General features: G+C 41.3%; 1 protein-coding gene across 1 annotated transcript; it reads right to left on the minus strand.

Moving 5' to 3' along the window:
• Positions 1-1,561: 1,561 nt before the first annotated feature.
• Positions 1,562-22,718, minus strand: cplx2a (complexin 2a). Its single transcript, XM_008294209.1, has 3 exons — positions 22,649-22,718; positions 5,974-6,152; positions 1,562-3,341 (listed from the first exon to the last, which is right to left on the minus strand). The coding sequence occupies exons 1-3, from the start codon at positions 22,677-22,679 to the stop codon at positions 3,150-3,152; spliced, it is 402 nt and encodes a 133-aa protein (XP_008292431.1). The 5' UTR covers positions 22,680-22,718; the 3' UTR covers positions 1,562-3,149.
• Positions 22,719-23,243: the final 525 nt, after the last annotated feature.

Raw genomic sequence — 23,243 nt, forward strand, 5'->3', positions numbered from 1 at the left:
AACCCCCCACAACATTGGAATAGGATTCAAATCTGGGCTTTGACTGCATCATTCTATAACCCTCCATTTCTCCTTTTTGAGCCACTTCTCAGATCATTTCTGGTTTAACTTTTGGACCTCTTTGACATGAGGCAGAATTCATAGTCGTATCAATGACTGCAGGCTGAGGCCACAACAACACTTGCTCCGAGGTTCTTCTCCTGAAAGGCCAGCATTGGTGAACATGTCTACTTTTACTATATGACCACACACCTCCATCTCTGACCTGTCTGTCTACAGCATATAATTCCAAAACACCTGCTCTTTGCCTGCATATTCGCTGACAAACTATCTCCTGGAACGCTTCCCATGCAGGTTAAATTCATGCCTTCACTTTTTAATTGTAGCCTCTTGCATTTTCACACCACCAGCTGCAGAGTTACCTTCTTGTTTTTCACCAGATGGTCTGCTCTCGGGCTGAATTTGCTGGGGCGGCGGGTTCTCGAAATCTACGCCACTTGTAGATGATTTTCCTTAAAGCGGAAGGATTTATTTCAAATGTTGTGGAGATCTTTTCAAATCCCTTGCAAGGCTCATAGGTATTCGCAACCTTTTTTTTTTTCTTTTCCTGAAGGCCTTAGAGAGCTCTTTAGACCTTAGCCTGATGACAATACACATTTCAATAGCAAAGAGAACAGCAGAGTGTAGAATTCAGAGGATTAAGGAAAATGGCTTCCACCTTCTACTCCCTCAGGCACTTTGGTCATTGATGTCTAATCCAGAATATTATGGATTTTAAGGTGTATATTATAAAAATGACCATTAAAAAATGTTTAATAATGACTCAAAGAGGATCAAGTCTGCCTTTATCGTATAGCACAGCTGATATATGAAGTAATAAACAGGCTAATTATGTAGTTACAATAAAATATTTAATCATTTGTGATTTGATGCACTGTAGGCAGTTTGTTCCCATTCGTAGGTGTGTCTAATATTACACCATATCATTTTGCCTTTAATTGTTTTACAGTAAAAGTTAAGAATGTACAATATTATCACCCAGTTATAACATTTTGTCAGTTTCATTAAAAAAACAAAACATCATTAGTCACTAATATAGTAGCGTCATCAATCCAGTGCGCCATTTATGCAATCCATCATCCTACACACCTATCTGCTTTATAAAATGTCTCATCAATATAGCAGGGTGTAGAGTGAAATGTACTTAATATGAATGAAATGAAAAATACTTTATTTATCCCAGAAAGGAAATTCAATTCAATATCGGTGAAATTTTAAGATTTAGCCACATTTACATGCATTTTATTCATCGTGTGCAGCTTTAATTTACTTTTGAAGATTTATTGCCTTTACCAAAGAGTTAAAGTGTCCTTTTATTTAATTTTCATAATGCATATTTTTCTTTTTATACCTACTTTTGGGACGTCTGCTGAGAAAATTCTCCTCTAGTGTTCTGATTCTAAGTGAAAACAGATTAAGGGAAGAAGCTTGTTGGTTGTATTACCCCAGGATATTTTTTTATCTTGATAATTTACCAAAAAAAAAAGAAGAAGATGACACATTTTTTTATGTCTGTGAACAAGGTTTTAAGTTTTTATTGAATCTCAGGCAGAAACATACATGATAATCCTTTATTGCTCATGGCATTCTGCATCGCCCTTCACCGGCTCATTCTCACATCGACACCAACAACGGAACAGAATCGAGCAACACGTCACGTCTTCTTTTTCAAACACTCCTGGCTTTTTTCTGTGTAACTAGATCAGTACTCAAAACTGCAGTACTCACTTCACTGTGTGTGTTTGGGTGTGTGTGTGTGTGTGTGTTGTATTGAGGGAAGACGGTCACTTTCTTCACATATGATGCCAAATCCAGACTTGTTGTCCACTCTTCACTTAGTACTGCTTATTTAAACACATACTGCTTATTCATACTGCGTCACTCAGTATTTCCTTCCCATCTAGTAGATCCTGATAGTAATAGTATATATACTGTAAGTTCTGGTTTTATGGCTGAAAGCTTAAGGTTTTGGCTGTCGTTTGAACAGCTACGCAGTCATTCTTCGTCAAAACAATGAAACAACAAAAAAACAAAACCCTGCAAACCTGTAAATTAAATTTCCTGAATGCATACATATCTTTTTCTCTTTTTTTTTTTCCTCTTTTTTTTTCATTACTAATATTATTAACGGTTATATCGACATGGTAGTGAAAACACAGTCAAACTTAGGAGTTATTGCCTTAATATTTTTTGCATGATAAAGAAGAGGAGAAAAGTGGATCGGGGAGGTTTTTGGGGGGAGCACATCGTCACACAACGAACTCGACCAGACAAATGGCATGCAAGACGTAAGAAGGAGACGCTCTGAACGGGGGGGAGTAGAAACATTTTTTAAACAGTATACTACATGAATGTATAACACCTTGATGTTGGCCATCGTGGGATCGTGTAGGGGGGGAGTTACACAATAGGTATTACAGAGAATGTGTCACATTGTGTGCAAAAAGTTTTACATAAATTTCAGACATAGTCAAACGCAAAACAGAAGCTTTAGGAGCACACAACAGTAGTCTTTAAATTTTCTTTTTAAAATATGGCTTATCAAGTTATCACTTTTTTTTTTCTTCTTCTTATTTTCAAGACAGACACACAGAATAATATTTCCATATAATATTTATGATTGTTTGCCCACCTTGAGGCTTGGTATGTATTCATTTATTTATGTACAAATTGAGTGAATGTGGTGGACAAAGAAGATTATTTTTTTCTGTACTGCAAGAGAGTTCTGCAGCTATCGCAGAGGAGAGAAAAAGGAGTTTAAAACTTCTCAGACTAGAAGGATAAACCATCTACCATGTGTCTTTAGGCCCTCTGCTTGCTGTTAGCTTCACAACTTTAACACGAGTCAGGCTAACATTCACCTGGCCGTTGGCTCGGCCTAGCTTAGTCTAAAGGCTGCAGTTCACAGAGTTGGTTCACGTCGGATTCATTTCCCCACCGTGAAACTTTGATTTCACACCAAAACACCGCAACCAAATTTTAGCTTCATTTGAAGTACTTACATGTGAATGGAAAGAAACCTGAACAAACCTTGCAACTGTAGCCAATGAACTAAGCTAGATAATGTTAGCATTGGCTCGCTAGCTAACCTACTTCTTCAGCATGTCTTGCAGCGGACCTGGCAGGTATTTCATCACCGTGTCCATGATGCTTTCCTCTTCCTCCTCGTCGCCGCAGCCAGCCGGCACGGCCTTCTTGGGTCGAGTCAAGCTGCCCTCCGCGGCCTCCTCTGCGGCGGCTGCTGCCTCGGCCTCGGCCACCTCGCGCTTTTTCAAGCCGTACTGGTGGTATAAAGGATGCAAAGAAATACAGTTAAATAAAAACACAAAGTGTAAAGTTGAGCAGTCTTTTTTTTAGTTAAAAACCACTTTGGTTTCATTATTGGTGTACTGCAACCTTGAGGATCGTCACATGACAGTCACTAATCACTGTTCCTTTTCTTCCACTGGTCGCAGCAGGCTAAGCAGGGTATTCCAGATGTCCTTCTCCCCGGCAAACACTCTGCGGTTCCTCCTTTGGGATCCCAAGGCGTTCCCAGGCCAGATGACATGTGTAATCCATCCAGCGAGTTCTGGGTCTGCTCCCAGTTGGCCTGGAAAACCTCCAAAGGGACGCATCCGGGAAATATCCAAATCAGGTGCCCAAACAGCGTCCTTCTTTTGATCTAATCCACTCCGAGCTTCATCCTGATGTTTGAGCTCCTTCAGATTCAAACACCTCAATGAATTGGAACTCAACATGCGGCACAACCCCACCTAGAACAGGGAGATTGGGGCCCTTTGCCATTCAATATCTGGTGGCCAAGATTTGACCTATTGGGCAAAAAAAGCTAGATGTGGCCACTGTCCAGTAAGCCCACCACCTGCAAGGACAGGCATTGGGTTCAGGTGCATTGCAGGTGGTTCACCTCAGTGTGAAGACCCCCGGTGGCGCTGACTGGTTCTGGGGAGGTGGAACGTCACCTTGCTGGCTGTAGCAAATTCATTTTTCTGAGCTTCACAATCTGCTTTAAATAAATTAATTTGATCAATTCATAACAACTTAGAGACTCCAGAACGGCCATATGATTAAAATATTGTATCGCATTCATGGACAGGAAGTCAGACAACTCAGCCAGTGAAAGTTTCAGTCATGCAAGCTTTCAATCATAGATTGTATGTGAAAAATGGACGTAGCCTTCAGGTGTCAAAAGTGAAGAAGATGCAGAACCACCTTACAACTGCATTCTCTCTAATGGCCAGCAGGGGGCGACTCCTCTGCCTGCAAAACGATTGTGATTGTTCAGAAGTATACGAGAAAAATAATTCTACTTCTCACTTGATCTGTGCCCTCAGTAAACATTTCTCTAACAGGTTTATTGCCTCAGTCGCAACTTTCAAGACTTGTTGAATTCAGCACAGTGCTGATTTTGTAAATTATTGCCCCATTAAGAGCACAATGGATGACAAATCAGGGCGTGTTTTAGGGCAGGGCTACCTTGCGATTGACAGGTTGTTATCGTATTGACATGGCCTTGAGTTCTTAGACAGATCCAACCTTCATTCAATACATCCAAATTCAAAAGATGATGATGGTCAAATACCACAAACTAACAGGTGGCGTTACATTTGCTGCATCCATTTTTTGTATACAGTCTATGCTCTCAACCACTTTGACTGTAGAAGGACTCTGCATGGCCACAAAAGCAAAGAGGCATAAAAAGCCATCTTACCGTCTATATATTATCATTCCTTCTTATTCTAAAACTCTCGCAAGATGGAACGTCTGGCTGCTGATTCAAGTTTCCCCAACGACTGGGTGAAACACTATTTGCTCCGTCATCTTTGCTGTAGTATGACATGCACAGTTGCAGACTTCATTTTTCACATTTTCTGGCGCGGCTGAATGAAGCTGTAGAGGAAGCGGACAGAAGCCCTTTGGTAACAAGCACTCTGGGAGTTGTTCTTCGCTCTTTGTCCTCCTCTGGGAGAACTTAAGAGCAGGTGAGGAGCCAGGAGGAGGGATGCTGCTGTTCGTCCCGCTGATTCGCAGTATTCCCCTCAGACCTGCCCCACCCACAGACTGCCTCGCTTGTCTCTGCAGTGAAATGGTTCCACTGCAGCCGCTGCAGCTCTACAGCCTGATATGTGTGTGGGGGAAAAAAAGGGGAACTCTGTCTGACGATGACCTGCCATTAACTGCAGCTGAGTTCAAACCACACAAAATACAAATAAGGGAGAAGCTGTATGGAAGAAATACAAAGCTGCAGAATTGGTTTGAAAGTGGGTGATGGCTTCATGATACATAAATATCTTCATCTTTGTTGGTTTTATTTCTAAATCAATCCTCTCTCTGATCCACCTGTTCCAGTCAACAACAAAAAAAAACGTCTAATTGATTTTAATTAATCCCGACGCCTTCTTTTCATCAGCTCTCCACTTCTATCAGCTCCTTCCTGATCGTCTGCAGATCTATTTTATACAGTGAGAAAAAGTTAAAAATAACTCCAAAGCAAGCGAAATAGTGTCATAACAGTCTATTTCAAACGCAGGTCTTTTATAAAGAAAAACAGCTTTCCTGTCACACGGCGAAGATATGAAGCCTTTAGAAGAACATCAAAAGACAGGACGGCGTGCAAAATCATCAAAACGTCTCGCATGGATGTGACAAATTTTACACCCACTTTATAAGATGAACGTGTGGTAGGAGATCATTTTGCTTGATGGTTTTCTTTCTCTCTTTTCTGTTTTAGCTTTTTGGTTTTAGTAGTTTTTATTGGGTGCAAACTATTTTTTTTAAATGTTTTGTTTTGGTGGCTCTTCTGCTTATGATGAGAGACTGATTAATTGACTGACTAGTTCTTATTGTTGGCTCAAGAACAGCATATCTTTGTCGGAAGATTGCGCAGTGTGTCGTGCATCCCTGCCATCATACCTTATCCCTGATGCCTTGCCTCATGCTTTCCCTCTCAGCCTCCATCTTGGCATATTTGGCCTTCCTCTCCTCCTCCTGCTGCCTCAGAGCCTCCTGTCGCTCCTCCTCTTTCTTCGCTGCGTCGGGATCCTCCTCCTTCTCCTCCCCACCCAGCATTTTGCCGACATCAGGAGGGCCTCCTAAGAGAGAGACAAAAAAAAAAAATAAAGACGTCAGACACAATGACAGCTCCACCAGGCCTTTCGGATTGAGATGTCAAACTATCGAATTAGTCTGTGAGACGCAGAGAAGGAAACAAGCCGAGCCAGACACATGACAAGCAGGTAAATTGAATTCTGGGACTGAATTAGAGATGGATGAATTTACAAAAAAAGAGTTTCATGAAAAAAACGAGAGAGAGAGAGAAACACTACTGAGAGCTTTTGTGCCAATATCCAATATTGTTTGAGTACAATGATGTCCTCGGTTTTCTTTCCAATGTCAACATTCCATTGTTTTACGCTGCAGCTTTCTTGTGAGGGTGGAAAACCATTTTAAAATAACACAAAGGCCACCAGAGGACACTTTACTGAACCTCCAGAAACACTCTTTTCATACATATTCCACATTACTGGTTCAGTAAATTGTTCATCTCCTGATACCTACTGATTTGGCACAAATGCGTATTCATACCACACAAGTGAAACTAATGTAAACTACTACAACAGATCTTCTCTGTTTTCAACGTTTTTATTCACGCAACTCTCTTGAAATTTCACATTTAACACTCGTTGTGTTCTGTTGGGGCTGCAGGGTGGCGCAGTTGGTAGCACTGTTGCCCCACAGCAAGAAGGTCGCCGGTTTGCGTCCCGGTGGGGGCACCAGAATCTTTCTGCGTGGAGTTTGCATGTTCTCCCCGTGCAGTGTGGGTTCTCTCCGGGTTCTCCAGCTTCCTCCCACACAGTCCAAAAACATATTGAGGTAAATTGGTGATTCTAAATTGTCCGTAGGTGTGAATGTGAGTGTGCTTGGTTGTCTGTCTCTAAGTGTAGCCCTGTGATGGACTGGTGACCTGTCCAGGGTGTCCCCTGCCTTTGCCCTAAGTCAGCTGGGATAGACTCCAGCCCCCCCGCGACCTTAGTGAGGATTAAGTGGTGTATAGATAATGGATGGATGGATGTGTTCTGTTGTGTTTAGCTGATGTCTCTCCGCAAGTCAAATAATTACTGGCAAATACGAGACCGAGCAGTGAACTAGTTTAAGACGTTTCATATGGAATAGTATGACCCATTGCTGCTGCTTTTAGCCAGTAAAGTCAAATTTTGTTATCTTGGGTCCACTTTTTATGAAGTACAAGTCAAAAGTTTGGACACACCTACTCATTTTTTTTTTGTATTTGGTCAGCATGACGAGAAGAAAATGTACAAATGGTTCTAAATAAACAAATGTTGACTTGCATTAGCTGATTTCCTTTTGTCTTTCGGCTTTAATAAGCAACTGCTAGCATAGAACTGTGAATAGACTGCACCCACTGAAAAAGACAAATGAAACTATAAACATGCTTTTTTTATTGAACAAACTGCTCACAAACCATTAAATAGAGCATTAACTTAAATAAGACATTACCACTACAGGATATTCAAGTTTAATTTCCCCTGACCCCTTTAAAATTTTTAGTTCTCAACTCGACAAAAACACCTCAACATCCTCCTTTTCTCCATCCATAGCTGTGAAAACTTCCCAGTCGCCACCAAATTGTCACCAGTTAATAGCTGACAGTTCGCTGGGGCTTCGTCTGATTGAGTGTGAACGCATGCCACGGGTACGTTTTTCTTCTTGTTGAAAATAGGTTGTATTAGTCAGTGAAGGTATAGCAGAAGACAAATGTTCAGCACATGTGGGAACTCCCTCAAGACTGTTGGAAAACTATTTACAGGTAAAGACCTAATGATGCTGATAATGCTCTAAAAACAAAAGAACATGTAGTTTACCTTGTTCATGTATTTTTTGGTTGCTACAAAAATCTTAAAGTTTTATAAGGTTCTGCTCTACAATGTGGAAAATAGTAAAAAATGAATGAGTAGCTGTGTCTAAACTGTACATTAAAATATATTTATATTTGCATTTTACATACAGTTTTAAATCCCTTTTCACAACAACAGCGATAAATATTAGAAAGAAAACATCCCCTGTGTGGTTTTAATCAGTTGCCTGATTTTACCCAGTTTTGTCTTCGAGTATTTAATCTCGCAAATAAGCTTTTGCTATCCTGTTCATATGTCTTCACATTTTTTTTAGGCTCTCAACCTTAATTCTTAATTTAGTCAGATACATTTCCATAATGAATAATATTGTCGGGCCTCAACCTTAATATTTAATTCAGTCAGGTACATTTACATAATATTATAGGGTCTCAATCTAGCTATCTAGTTTAGTCAGGTAAATGAGTATTTTCTATAATTTCATAGGGTTTAAATTATTCAGGCAAATGCACATCAGTTTTTTTTAAATGTGCCATATATGCAACAGTGACTTGACCTGACTAAAAGAATCATAATCACCTTTACAAAGATGTATATAAAATGCAAACTCCCTCTGAAGTCATTAAAGCTCCCACATTTTCAGAAAAACCCAACATGTGACGACACCCCAGAGTGTTGGTATCAGAGGTGTGGATTGTGAATCAGATTTTTTTGTTTTTTCGCCGTTTGAATTTAAACGACTAAATCAAGCAACACGTAGCTGCTGTTTCTACGACACTCATCTTACCACAGTGATAGAAAAGAGAGAGTGACGGTTGGAAATCTGCCGTATCATCAGTGTGATGCAACGAGAAGGAACAACGAGAGATGCTAGAGAGTACAAATACGAGATTTGTCTATTAAACTACAAGCCAACAGCCCTGGGATATGTCTTACACTGCGCCCGTAGGAGTTGTACATCCGATAAAATAATGCGTTCTGACGCCAAGGCAGAAAATATGCTGAGTGTTTCAAACAGGAATTAGAGGAAACGGTGAAACCTCTCACCAATCGTTTCAAGAAAAAAAAAGATGAAGAGAAAAAGCCAGTGGTCTCAAGGCTTTTGGCAAAGACTGGTTCCGATAAGGAGCGAGGAGGAGGAAAAACAAAAAAGAGAAACGGGGGGATATGTTGAGTCAGTATATTTCTGAACATTGTGACAGGACAGGACATATTTAGGAAAACAGGAAGAGTACGAGGAGAAGGAAAGAGTCTGTCAAAAACTATTGAGTCCAATTAGCTGAGCTGTTCCAGATAGTAGGATTACCGAGCAGTTTCTGTGGGACTTAGAGAGACAGGGCGAGATTGGGACAGCTGAAAAGATGGAGAGGGAGAAAAAATAGAGGGGAAAAGTAGGAGGTGGAGGGGGGGGAGAAGAAATTAGAGTGAAATGAAAGGCAGAGTGAAGATAGGATGAAAAGGAGATTGATGGGGGAGGATGAGAGGCAGGCAGGAGGCATCCGAGGAGAGAAAAACAAGCAACCGAGAGAGGAAAGAGACTGAGCGATCCTTGGGTCTGCAGCTGCCCCCGGTGCTGTTAGTATTTCCAGTCATCAGCATAATAAACACAAACGGTAGCAAAACGCGGAGACAGATAAAAGACAAGACAGGAGCGGAGAGAGATGATGAAATGGGTGAGTGCAGGAGCAATGAAGGAGAAACAGAACGCGCAGAACAGGAAGCAAAACAGGTTTTCATTATTTATACTAGTGATTTCTTCTATTCTTGTGTGCATCTAAACTATGTCAGATCTTCAAACTAAATTAAACACAAGGCAACCTGAGTAAACACAAAATACAAGTTTAAAAATGTATTTCATCTAATACCAATTTGATAATTAGCTGCAGCCGGACAAGACACACCCAGGCTCGACTACTGCCAGAGAGACCATATTCAGAAGCATTAGGTTTTGCTAAAAGGTCTCCCCATTAGCACACTCAGTAACGCCAGAGGAGATGAGAAAGAAGACGACTGAAATACATCAGTTTGGAGATGCAAAGCTATTTCTAAGGCTCTGCACACCACAAATCCACACTGAAAGATATAATCTACAAATGGGAAGAACAACGGTGAACCTTCATTACCCTGCCTCAATTAACGTCAGTGCTCGTGACTCTACAACCTCAGAGAAACTGAGAGCGGTAAAGGCAAAAACTACTGCCAACCCAGAAGATCGCTCATCTGCATTTTACAACCCACACCGTAATGATTTTCTATGGACTGATGAGTAGAAAGCTGAACTATTTAGAAGACAGGGATTCTGTTACAAGCAAATTCCATAAAAAGAACATTACACCAGGCATAGAGGTGGCAGTATTATGTTGTGGCGATGCTTTGCTGCTTCAGGGTGGGTGCTGTAATCTAACATTCTGTATTTTTGTACATCCAGATTACTCTATCCCTCATCACAAACAAACCAGACACTGGCCAAAAATGGAAAGAATGCAGCGTTTTTGTATTCTTAAACTTGCCGTCATCGTGCCTCAAAGAGTATAGTTTGGATTTTGTAATGGGGACGGCAGCCACTCGACCTCGGGGAACACCTAGTTTTGTGTGGGATGCATTTTGCGACGGCTATCGTTGAATATAACTTCACAGTGAGTCCTTCGACCTAACTTTATATTGCATTCCTATATATTTGCATATTTAATACGACCACCGTGTCATGTTTGCAATAGGCCTCATGCTTAACAGTCTCTCAGTTTCATCTATAACATTTAATAACCATTTAGCTTTTTGAACTCGTCAAATACCAACAGTGACTGCCGTAAAGTAGTTCAATTTAATATGATAGGCAGTTACAAATGCAGGTAGATGGAGTTTGACAGTTTGACAGCCCATACACGTGTTTCCACTGCGATGACGTCGTTTCCCGAACCTCCAGCGAGGAAATATGAACTCTGCCTAAATAGCTGCTCTCTGGAACCTGCAGTACACACAGTGCTGCAAAGAGGCTCCACTCGCATTTAATACCAGAAAAACAAAACAGATCAATCACACTAATGAGCCACTTGGATTTAATTGAGAAGGGCAGAGACAGAGGAGAAAAACATTCAGAGAGAAAGAAAGAAAGAAAGAAAGAAAGAAAGAAAGAAAGAAAGAAAGAAAGAAAGAAAGAAAGAAAGAAAGAAAGAAAGGTAAATTGTGGTATTGCTGTATCAGCATTCGATGAGCAGCGCAGAGAAGCTGACAAAGCGATATCCACCGTGCACCATTTTACCTTCCACAAGTGTGTATGTACCAAAGAGAGAGAAGGATAGCGAAGAGGAGAGGCGGAAATACAGCTAAAATCCATATAGACCTACAGGTGATGTCCCTATATATGCACATGTAGACATAAATTATTGCTTAGTTCCATTTTAGGCCTTCACGCATGACTTCTCGTGCGGTCGATTGCTCGATTGAACGCGCTGTGTGCTCAAATGTAGGCCCACATGCATGTTCATCTACAGGAATGTGGATTACGAATGCGAAATATCCTGTGTGACTTTGCATCAGTGGTAACATTTACATACTGGTTGCAGCTTATATCAGTTCCTCTTAACTGCCGATATGCAAATTCAATCACTAATCAGCCTGTACATGCCTACTGTACAGATACCGTTTTGTCATAATTACATTGCTGGGAAACAGGCCGCAGCAACATGCCAGCTTTCTGTGAACAGTAAATTAAAGTTGGACAATTTAAGAATTGAGAAATGGTCGACTGTTTACTCCCTTCGTCTTCGGTCCAACAATGAGCAAACACATACTCATTAAATTTGCATGCGTCAATATTCTCAGTCATGTCAGAATTAGATGCATCCAGACTTCTCAGAGCCAAGGTAAGAGCTTATCTGACACACCGCAAGAAGGATCAGCTTATGAGCCCAGAACCTGAACATGTCCAACAGAATCCATGTAAACACTGCTATTGAATCCCCGTAAGTGGAGCAATGACTCACAACAAGCTAAGCCTCGCTGTCAAATGATTCTCTTACCATGCAAGGGCCTTTTAAAAAAAAAAAGAAGAAGAAGAAAAAATACTACCTATTTTAACGACAATAACCCAAACCAAAACAAACTTGGTCTTGGTTTCACAGAATCTTATTAGCACATTCAGATCGTCTCTGTTCAAATGCAAAGAGGATCCTGGGAGACAAAGCTCTGAGTTATATTGAGCTATTATCCCGGCTGTTGCCTTGTGAGCCATTTGCTAGAGATACGGCAATGTCCTTTTAAACCAGAGTAATTCTATTAAAGCTTGCAGTCGTCACATAAGCTGTGTTTTCGATTCAAGCATCTTCACACTTTAGCCCTGCGTGTCGGTCGTTGTCGAGAATGACAGACGCTAGCAAAAAGCTTGTAATTTAAAAAATGAAAGGTTGGTCTTTAGTCTCTGTTTATTGCTTTTGTAGAGTCCGCATTGCACGAGCACTGCTGTTCTGTTAAGGTGCTGTAATGGTGAATATCCTGCAAGATCACCTCTGAAATAAAATAAATAAATCAGTCCATCACCAGCCAACTTCAACCTTTTAAGACGTCTTTCCCGTGACACCTATCTCCTTTAAATTATGATTTTTCTTCCTCGATACGCGGAGGCCGCCTCGCTGCTAGATAAAAAAAAAAGGTGTCATTTCTCTAATCCTTTCCTTCTTGAAAGTTCTCGGCTAAATCTTCGTTAAATCCAACGTCTTGAGGGGAAGTGGGAGAGAAGACTAACCTTAGCTAACTCTCCCAGAGCTTGAACTTTTCACAACATCAGATAAACAGCGCTCATCTTTCTTCCCCCCCACTCAAAGTTCTCAGGCAAATCCCTCGCTAAGTCCGAAGTGTGGTGGGAAAGCACACCAGCAAACTGTAAGAGATCTGAGATTGGCCTTCAGGACAGGAAAAGCTTGCCTCAACACGGCTTATTTATTTTTAAATTGGTTTTACAGGAGAACAAAGTGTGTTCACTGCTAGTTTTTTTTCTCCTGCTAATTGGTGGCAGTTATGCTTTCCAGTCAACTTAAATTTCCCTCAGGTGGAGAGGCTTTGCACAGTGTATCACGCAGGACTTAAATCGAGGCTGCTTTTGTTTTCTCGCTGGGATTTTTAACTTCAGGAGCACACGGGTGCCCTCTTCACCCACGGCTTAAAATATGCTGTTTGTGTGCTTTTATAGTTAAAAGGTTAATGCTGGAGTTTTTATTTATTTATTCTGAAAGTTTCGCAGCAGTTTCGACGCAGAAAAAAAACAGCATCTGGAATTTAAATCCTGCATCTTGTCTCCTTAGGATGCTAATTAACCGGCATTTGTTGTGTATGTGCACTCACTAAGCTTTTAGCATGAATATTCCTGTAATTTCTATCTGGAAAAGCTTTTTTTTTTGTCATCAACATTGACTCTGTTGCTAATTTAATGTCGTATAAAATGCATATCATGTTGACAAATCCTTTTTTTTTTTTTTTTTTGTGGTGCAAAACTTGGATTTAAGTGTGTTGGTCTTTTGTTCTGTACAGAATTTCAATACAGAGCAGAGTTATTTTACCTCTGACATGCAGAACACCTACTATACGATAGAAATGACCATCTGGGAAGGAGGGGAGCAATTCTTCACTCTTTTTAACATTCTAAGTTTTGCTGTAAAAGTTTGAGACGGACCACAGCTGCTGCAAAGTAAAGTTTCTGACAAGACGTCACGAAAAAGTGACATCCAGTATCTGGGAGGGCATCCTATTTCTGACAGATCCCGCAGCACAGATGGTTTCCTGGTTTTTTTTTGTTGTTTTTTTTCTCTCATTTGTTGGCATCAATTTGTTCAGTGTCGGTGTCACTGCCGTCAAACAAATCCTCTTATTGTTTCTTATTGTAGCCTGCTGACACCGCCACATTAAGTGTCTCAACTGTCCACAGCATACTCAGCTTGGAAGAATGGCTGCGTCGACGGTTTTCCCATTAGGTTAATATGCATTATCGAGCGAATGGGACAGATGTCAGTCCAGCAGCCATCAGCGCTTGTCATTGCTCTGATGAGGTTTACAGCACTCCTGTCTCAGCGCCAGGTTCGGGAGGGGTGTGCTATACGTGTTACTTTGTTTGCATTTTTCAGATCATGTCCAGAAATTACGGACTGGCTGGATGGTACAACTGGTTCAGGAACATCCTAGAAAGCTGATAATCATGTAGGCTTTTATTGCAGTACTAGTAATGGTGTTTAAGGGGTTCTGTTTATTGGCTGTAAATATTCCTGCTACTCCAAAGGCCGATCTGAGGTGATACTGGTACATTGTGTCTTTGTTTTCTTCCTATAGCCTCCCATTATAGTGAAATATCATTAAGGTCCATGATGCACAGTCATGCCTCCACCCTGTCTCCCATGATAAACATTACACTTCACCTCCATTGCTGATTATCATTCATTCAACACTCACTGCAGAGAGTTTCAACCTTTAGTGGCCACTAGTGGGCTTTCAGCCCTTCAGTCTTGTGTGTTTCTGACCGCATAATTTAATTGTTTCATCTGCAGATCTGCTCAGATAATCAATGGAGTCTGTATTTGTTTGTGTGTGTGTGTGTTTGCTATCATGGCAAAAGACTCCTACTGTAGCAAGAACTACCACAAAGGAAGGTGTTTACTGTATATTAGTACATGTGGAAAGATTTCCCGTTTTGTCAGTGCTACAGTAAGGTGTGTCCTTAGGTGTGTAGTTAAGATCAAAACTGAAGACTGGGTTCAGAGATGTCGTAACTATTCATGTGATAATTTATAAAGTATTGATGAAAAGTGAGTAGTTGTTAGGAGAACCTTTAGCATGTTGATGGGCGTCGCGACCTGGTGTGATCCCATCGCTACACAGCCTCGGGTTAAAGATGCACTAGGTCATTTTAATTCAATACTAATTCTGCAAATATCTCCTCACCGTTATCTGACCATGCTGTGTGCACACTGACAGAAAACCCAGTGTTGGTACACAGCACTGGCTCTACAAATAGGCACAGAAACAAAGTGAGTCAGACCCATGAACACAACACTATTCCAGCATGTCGTATGCACGTTCGCGCTTGTGCACTTGTGTACTTTGTCTCAATATTAGAGTTGTTTATTGAAAGATATAGAATTTTTCGCTTGCATCAGTGTAGTAAAGTGATTACCTTAAACTGCAAGTTCTTTAATTGCTGAGGGAAAAAAGTGGAAAACAAGCATTTGATCCCCTGCATATTTCAAGATTTTAACCAGAAGTTAGCTTAGAACTGTTGGATAATGTGCTTTTCTGGATGTTTTTTGCTGATATTTTGTCTCTTACAGTGTAAATAAACCTAATGTTAAAATTATAGGCCACTCATTTTTTTTGTATGCGGTCAAAATCATGAAATATGTAGAGCAGGGGTGCCCAATCCTGGTCCTCGAGAGCCCCAATCCTGCATGTTTTAGATGTTTCCCTCTTCCAACACACCTGAATTCAAATGATCAGCTCATCAACAAGCTCTGCAGAAGCCTGATAACGATCCTGATCATGTGAATCAGGTGTGTTGGAAGAGGGAAACATCTAAAACATGCTGGATAGGGGCTCTCGAGGACCAGGATTGGGCACTCCTGATGTAGAGGATCAAAAACTAGTTCCCTCACTGAATGTGTTTAGTGGATACGAAAGCACTGAATCTATTTTGTTTAAAAGGAATCTTTCAGAAAAAGATAACTGATGCATGGTTTTAACACAAAGAGCTTCTCCTTTCTCTGGATTTCCCTTTCTCCCTCAGTCTCATTCTCACATTGTTCGCTGAATCCGGACTTCCTGTCTTACACACACACACGTAGCCACACACACATTTTGCACTCTAGCAGGCTCTCAAGGTCAATTTTTAGAATTGAATTTGATCTGCCGGCGTAACTCACAAGAAGGCGATGTGGAAGTGTGTGAGTGTGTGAGTGTGTGTGTGTGTGTGTCAGCCTCAGACCTCTACACCAATCAAGAGATGAAGACCTGATTCCCTCAGCCAATCACATTAGAGTGCTGCTAAATGTGATTATCTGTACTCTGAGGAGATGGGGTGAAGGAGGAACATCTCAAGGTGTCTCCTGTTTTCATTTCACCTCAAATAACACAGCTTTGTCACACTTAACCGCTGAAAATGTCATCCATTACGGGGCGCTGATGTAGTGGCTGACACTTTGTTAAGGCCCCAGATGCTCACATGCGATCGGGTGTGTGCTGGGTTGCACGAAAGGATCGATAAATAATGATTAGCAGGTTAAAGTTTTTCAGAACACAAGTGTTTCAGAACCCACGGGAGCTGTAGTAGCTCAATGACAAAAAGAGCGGAGTCCTGTGGTTTTTCTGCAAATGGCTCAAACCTGGAGCGAACAGTCTTTGTGAGGGACTATTTTTAGCCGTGGATTAGTACACATTTTGTGCACGAGTTAGTATTTACGGCAGTGGGACGCTGTATGTAGGACTCAAAAATAAACTACAGAGCCCACATTCATTGGAATAAAAGGACACACCACTCACTGCAACTGTGTGGTCCATTGATCTGTTTTTTAAATAGTTTTTTGGACAACAATGGAGGTGCGCAGCACAGATGATTGAGCTATCTGAGGCTTCGGCTGCACAGATAATACTTGTTAGTAGAAATGCTGGTTCTGGTTTTTTAATTGGATTTGCTGGCAATCTTTAATTCTTTAATTTCCACATAAGCAGGCATCATAGCTCCATCGTGGTGACAAAATGACAAAAACAGCACATATTTTTTGCATCATTTTGCAAAATACAAAATGAATAAATACAATGGCAGGGGTTTCTATAGAGATGTTCAATTGTTGGTACAAACTCCAGAAAATTAAATATTTAACATGTTTTCTTTTTACTGCTGTCATGAGCTATTTGAAGTATGTTTAGCACGTTAAGCTGTACTAAAAGCCGTGACATGTTGCATCAAGCGAGCACGCGAATGAAAGAAATGATCCCAGTCATATTTGCATCTTCATTTAGCTGCCTGACATAAAAACTCTGATAATAAAAAAAAAAAAAAGCATCCAAAGGTGCCCTTTAACAGGAAAATAAGTTAAGTGAAGGAGCTCATCATATCACTGACATGTTAGTCTGAGCCATGAACAAAAAGCAGAAGATGTGGAAATGACTGACAGGCATCATCTCACACCGATTGCCAACGAAATCGTTCATGACAGCGTCTCTCAATCACTCAAAAGCACATTTCCTTCACATATTACAAATGTGCTGTCTTTCTATTTGGTAAAAAAAGACATAAAAATAGATTGATTTAACAGTTATCCTGCCAGCTGGACACATTGTCACATAAAGAGGGGATTTCTTTGGGGACACATTATTCCTGTGATTATACTTTTCTTAAAAACTGCAGTTTGTTACTGATGTCTTGATGCTTATTTTGTGAAAACCCCCCGTTCATCAATCGCGCATAACATTAAGGTTGAATGTTTGTTAATTTGGCGGGTAACCGTTAACCATTGACTTACTGGCTGCACAGCTGACATTTCTGCTGATACCATCACGAATGTGGCTGCTGCCGCCTGAGGCCTCCGGGAGTTTGATTGAGCTCCAGACCTTGGGACTAAATGACGGGCTCACTTAACGGCCCACTATTCTGTCAAACCGGCTTCAAGCGTTCGGAGTTGTAAAGTGCTGAGTCAGCGCCGAGGCACTCAGGAGCAGAAGCATTTATTTAAGCATGAATTTAAAGTTGGGCGTTAAAAGCTGCGTGCGCGACTGTTTTGTGGCTCCCAAACAACAACAACAGGGTTTTGTTGATTAATAATAATGTCTAACTGCAGAATGAAGCGCAAATTAATCATTTTTGTTCCCTGGGGAAACATTTTAGGATCCTGTGGACTCATAAACTGTAGAACAGGGAGGTAATGTATATTTCAGAACTGCCTCATCTAAAAGGTAAATTCAACATTGGTTTGCGTTTCCATGGAAGTAGTTTAATCAGCAGTATTCAGTCTGGATGTCTGTTTATGTGGGATGGATTTATTTATAGATTTTATTACAAAAGATGGTATATACACCGATCAGCCAAAACATTAAAACCAGGGAAGTGAATGATCATTTCGTTGCAGTGCAATGTTCTGCTGGGAAACCCTGCATCCAGGCATTTATGTGGGTGTTTTTTTTAACACGTACCACCCACCTAAACCTTCTCGCAGACCAAACGCTTTGGCAACAGCACTCCCCAATGCCAGCGCACGCTGCAAACAACGACTCAGAAACAGTTTTAGGAACAAGAGCCCCAGCTTCCAAACTGCCCAGATCTCAATCTGACTGTGCATCCACGTGATGAACCGGAACAAGCCTGACTCATGGAAGCACCACAAACAAGTGACGACATCCCGATGCCCGACACCACAGGACACCCATTGAGGTCAAGTGTCTATGCCCTAACAGGTAAGAGCTGTTTTGGCAGCTGTACGACACAATATTATGTCATGTTCTGTCTGTTTGGAGGTATTGAGGTTCACCATTCCCTTTATATTGACATGTTCAACAATAACAGAGGCTAAAAAACACCCTTTTGGTTTAACTGTTGTGTGTCACAGCTCTGGGCTGTTGTGTTGCTGTTAGTGGGATTAACCTCTTCATGTTTCTGCATGTCAATTTCTACGTGTGAGTCCCTGCAGCAGACTGGCGGCTGCATCCAGACCCTCTTGCATCTCCTTCCCGTGCTGCCTCGTCCATCTGCTCGCCTGATTGAACCAACGCTGCAACACACCTCCAATTAAGCCACATCCGTCTGTAACACCTGTTTGTCTCTCGGTACAGGTAATTGTGAATCTGACACATTAGTTTCATAAGCGGAGGTTGGCTGAGAGTAGGCGCTCGTGTTTGTGTTAAAGCTATTTTAAGCTGGTGGGAAGAAAAAGTGTTAGACTTGTAGATGTGTTTGTACTTTTGTTCTGGAAAGAGTAGGTGAAATAAGTAAAACTTTTACTTTTGAAGCTTTTATTTTGGTAAAACAGAAGAGGTAGGTGTTCTAACTTCTGGTAGAAGGCCATCTTTGGTTATATTTTTTTATTCTGGTAGCATCCTCTGTCCCTTTTCTTTTGTGAGCTATGCTAATTACCTGCATTCAACTTTTTATGTAAATTTTATCTTCTTGGGTTAAACAGCATCTACCTGGCTGTTGTCGCTTCCCTTTTCCTCCCAGCTTGGATGCAACATTTGTGCATATATTATGTTTGTGTATGTGGTGCTGACCGAAAATGTAAGTAGCTTTTTTGCATCTACACCATTTTGCATATATTCAAATCCTCGCCTGACGCGGTTCGAGAAGTTCATCGTGTCAGTTCAAAGGAACACATTTAATTGCACAACATAAAGCATCCAAGTAAAAACACCAAGAAAAGATCTTTCATTGTCTCCACACAGCACAGCAGCAGCTTTCTGCAGCCTGCACACACTCAAATAGCACTAAAACCACCACGTAGTGATGTGGTTTTTTGCTTTTTCTTTTTGGACTGAAAGGCTTTTGTTATGGTTTTTGCAGTGGCTGTGAGGGGATTCTGTCTGGGCGTCACGTGACCTGCAGTTTTCGATGGTGGCTATTGCAGCAAATTGCCAGACAGCCAGACACTATCCGAGCTTCAGATTTTAGTCCTGCTGAATCATCACAGTTAAACATTGCTCTGTTTTCTTCCAAGTATCTGTAACCAAAGAAGCCTTAGAGGATTACTTAATGCACTGGCAGCATCCTCTCTTTCACGAAGACTCTCATGCGCGCGCTCATCGTCTAACATACTCAGCAGAGCACTCGGTGACAGGACAGCAAATCCAAACAGGAGAGAAATAATCACAGGAGGGGAAAGAGCAGTGTAATAACAAGCTGTAAGATCTGACCTCTGATAGTTTCAGAGTGAGAATGAAAAAATGGAGCTTGATGGATTATATTTCTAATCACTCAGGAGAAGGTTGGATAAATGATTTCATTAGGGTTGTCTGAGGATGTTAAGAGTAAAGGTGCAGAAACAGCCCAAAACCAGGAGCTGGCACAAATACCGGACACGTGAATGGCCCTCAATAGCAGCTGTGTGTAATTTGACACATTTTAAAGTTTACATTATTATCTCGGGCCTTGTTCATAATAATAGGGATATTATTTAAATTAACATTTTCCTCTACATTCTGGCCTCTCATTCACACATAAATGGGATTTTAGGTCACTCAAATGGAGATTTTTTTATTTATTTATTTTTTTTAAACCTTGTTAGGTGCAGACTTTTACATTATGTAAAGCTAAGTTTGGGGAAAGATGACATCATACCTCAATTTGCACATGTTCATTCTTGCTTTGTGTAATGAGCATGTGCCTGAAACAACAACAATGGCAGATACACTGCATGTACCAGTTACTTTGTATTAGGTTGCTGCTTAGCTTCACGCAAAAGGCTCAGAGTTTGGTTCTACATCTACAGTTTAAAGTCCACAGAAATCACAAAAGGACAGGATGTTCTTCTCTTGTGTTTGAGGTATTGTTCATTTTTTGTTACAGCATTTCTAGTCATTTGTAGTCGGGGGGGAAAGATATACACCTGGAGGAATGTCTGTATTCGTGTGAATAAGGCCTTAGTTTACGATGATAGCATAAATTATTTAGGAATGAACTTAAATTGTAGCCGTGGCAGACATATCATTAGTTTTGCCAATTTTTGGTAACAAACCACAGAACTGAACAAAATGACGTTTTGCTTAATGAAACATCACAAAAAATACACAGTTCATGTTGAGGGGAGCATGAAGTCTGCACCAAATTTCATAGCAACCCATCCAATATTTGAGATATTCTGGTTAAAACCAAAAAAAGTGAACCTTATGGTGTTTCTCATGGACATGTTAGGGGAACAAGACACTCAGTAGAAATCATCCTCTGGAGACCATGAACGTCTGCACTCAATGTCCATGTGATCCATGCATTCATGTTGGACCACCTACTGACCAACACTAGCAACTCTCAAGCTACTAAAAGTGGCTAACAGCTAAGCAGGGGAACATATTGTTATTTTTATACTTAATTTGGCAGATTTGATAGTGAAGCCTCATGGAATATGAGGTAAAGGAGACAGGGGAATGATGTACCAGTTTTGGTTGGAACCAAAACAGGGATGTTATGTCATTCATTTTGGCCACTAAACCTCGGGGAAATTTAATAACGTGGCTTAATTGGCTAAGTAATTTTTCAGTAATATCGACATATTGACTTGAGGGGCTCTGGGCCCCAGATCAATAGCTTAGCTGATTAATTATCTGACTAATTGGTTTGTTTCATTATCTGATTATTCTTCCCCCAACAGGGAGCTTTAAAGAATTAGTGCACTGTCAGTATTTTTGCTGACATTTCTGTGGAAAGAGGTCAACGGGTTTCAGTCAGTAAACATGGACCAGAACCACTGGATTCCTTGACAAAACGTAGACAGGCACCGAAAGCAAAATGATCACCCCGAGGGGCATCAGCATCGATTGTTAGACACGCCTTCCTGTTAATGATAAAACATCTGCCTTCTTGCATCCTCACTCTCTCGTCTTTCTCTCACCAACCAAAAATCTATATTCGAACAAACCCTGTGTGCCTCCTCCATAATTTATCACGCCTGTAGATGCAGTTTACATACGCACACTTCTTTGCAGTATCTATAAAACATCTCTCCAGCATAGGCAGAACAAACACCCACACGGCCAGTTTTATTCCCAAAGTCTTCATTCGGAGTGCGGCCCAACTTATGCGGAGTAAAAAAAAAAAACAGCATCCGAAGCAATGCAGTTGATTTAAGAATTCATAGCGCAGATTCGGGCTATGCAGAGCAAGGCAACGCTTGCATCCTCTGCATCCCAATGAGGAGGCTTGTGCTTCAACTCCACATCCCAACTGTAACTGTCCAACACCTCTCTAACCTGGATGGCAGTAAAAAACTCAGCAATCACGCACCACTGACCCGTATGTGTGTAACTGATGCATTATACCTGCCGGTGCCACTTTCCTGCCTTTAGCCTTGAAGCTACAGCTGACAAGGAGGATGAATTACAGAGCCATAATGAGGACTAATTAGGGGGCAAATAATAGCTAAGATAATATTCTAAAGGATAATACCTGAAGGCTTTAAAGGACAAAAGTCTTGTGAAAAAAAAAAATGTTAGTCATACCTCTTGGCAAAACAGCCCTTCTCTATCTCTCTTGCTCGAAAAAGGAGCCTTACGTATTGAGCTCGAGCTCCCATAAATCTGCTGCCGTCCCGAGAAGGTGACATTCTGGAGGGTTTTTCATTTGACAGATGCATTATTATGTGGCTCGACCTAAAACTGCTGCTTCTGCTGCTGTCCTATTTCATCTGCAGCAGTCCTAACCTCATTTGCAGAGACCTCCACGGTGGACCGAGCAGTTTAAAAAAAGAAAGTGTGGAGACTGTCAAGGACTTTGGTCACAATAGGATGCCTTTTTTTTTTTTTTTTTTTTTTAAATAAGCTATTCCCTAAGAGGTCTTAAAAGATGCCTGCAGGAGGACAGAGCGATGACACGTTTAACTGAAGTCAGTAATTTGGTGCAGGATGGATTATCGCAGCCCCCCCAGTGTCTCCCCAACAACTACCCCGGTCAGTGCCGGCACAGTGCTGCTGCCGAGCATCCCTTTAAATCCTGTACACTGCAGTGCTGTTAAATCAACCCTCACGCCGGGCAGACTACTCACCTCCCAGCGCAGCTTTCATTACAAAATTCATGATGAAGCAGTTCTGTGTTCTCTTCCCTCGGTGGTCACGATATCAGGGGTAGACCTGCAGCCAGAGGGGGGACAGAATACACAAGCTGTGACTGCATTAGTACTACTGTTGGGACATGCAGCTTCACTCCAGGGTTGCATAGGCAGGACTTAGATGGGATGGGGGTGGATGATGATGATGATGAAGGATGATGAGGCTCAATGCGGACAGCGTCCAGATGGAGATCTTTGTTTTGGCAAAAGGTGCACTCTACTTTTGCAGAAATCCCAATATCTTCATACACATCACTTCAGTTATACCTCCTATACATTAACAGAAACAGCCCTAAAGTGAGACGCAACTGTATGAGGACAAAAAAAAAAAGGTCGACTAAACTGGGTTGAGACGTCTTTACATTAGTGTCACGCAGTGTCCTGAGGCTGGTTGATGCACCTGCGCCCTGGATTTTACAACCACTCTCCATCTTATGTGGGTTTATGCTGACGCTGCCCGACTCGCCAGCGATGTGTCCTCATGGAAATGACTCCCGGAATCAGAAAAGCAGGCGAACAAAGAAGGGTCAAA

Source organism: Stegastes partitus, unplaced genomic scaffold (genome assembly GCF_000690725.1).
Source record: "Stegastes partitus isolate 25-593 unplaced genomic scaffold, Stegastes_partitus-1.0.2 Scaffold947, whole genome shotgun sequence".
Lineage (NCBI taxonomy): Eukaryota > Metazoa > Chordata > Actinopteri > Pomacentridae > Stegastes > Stegastes partitus.

Excerpts from the sequence above, each read along its gene's own strand:
- cplx2a (XM_008294209.1), bottom strand. The coding sequence starts at position 22,679 with ATGAATTTTGTAATGAAAGCTGCGCTGGGAG. Across the intron at positions 6,153-22,648 it reads AATGAAAGCTGCGCTGGGAG|GAGGCCCTCCTGATGTCGGC; the intron begins GTGAGTAGTCTG and ends TCTCTCTCTTAG. Across the intron at positions 3,342-5,973 it reads GGCAAGGCATCAGGGATAAG|TACGGCTTGAAAAAGCGCGA; the intron begins GTATGATGGCAG and ends TTATACCACCAG.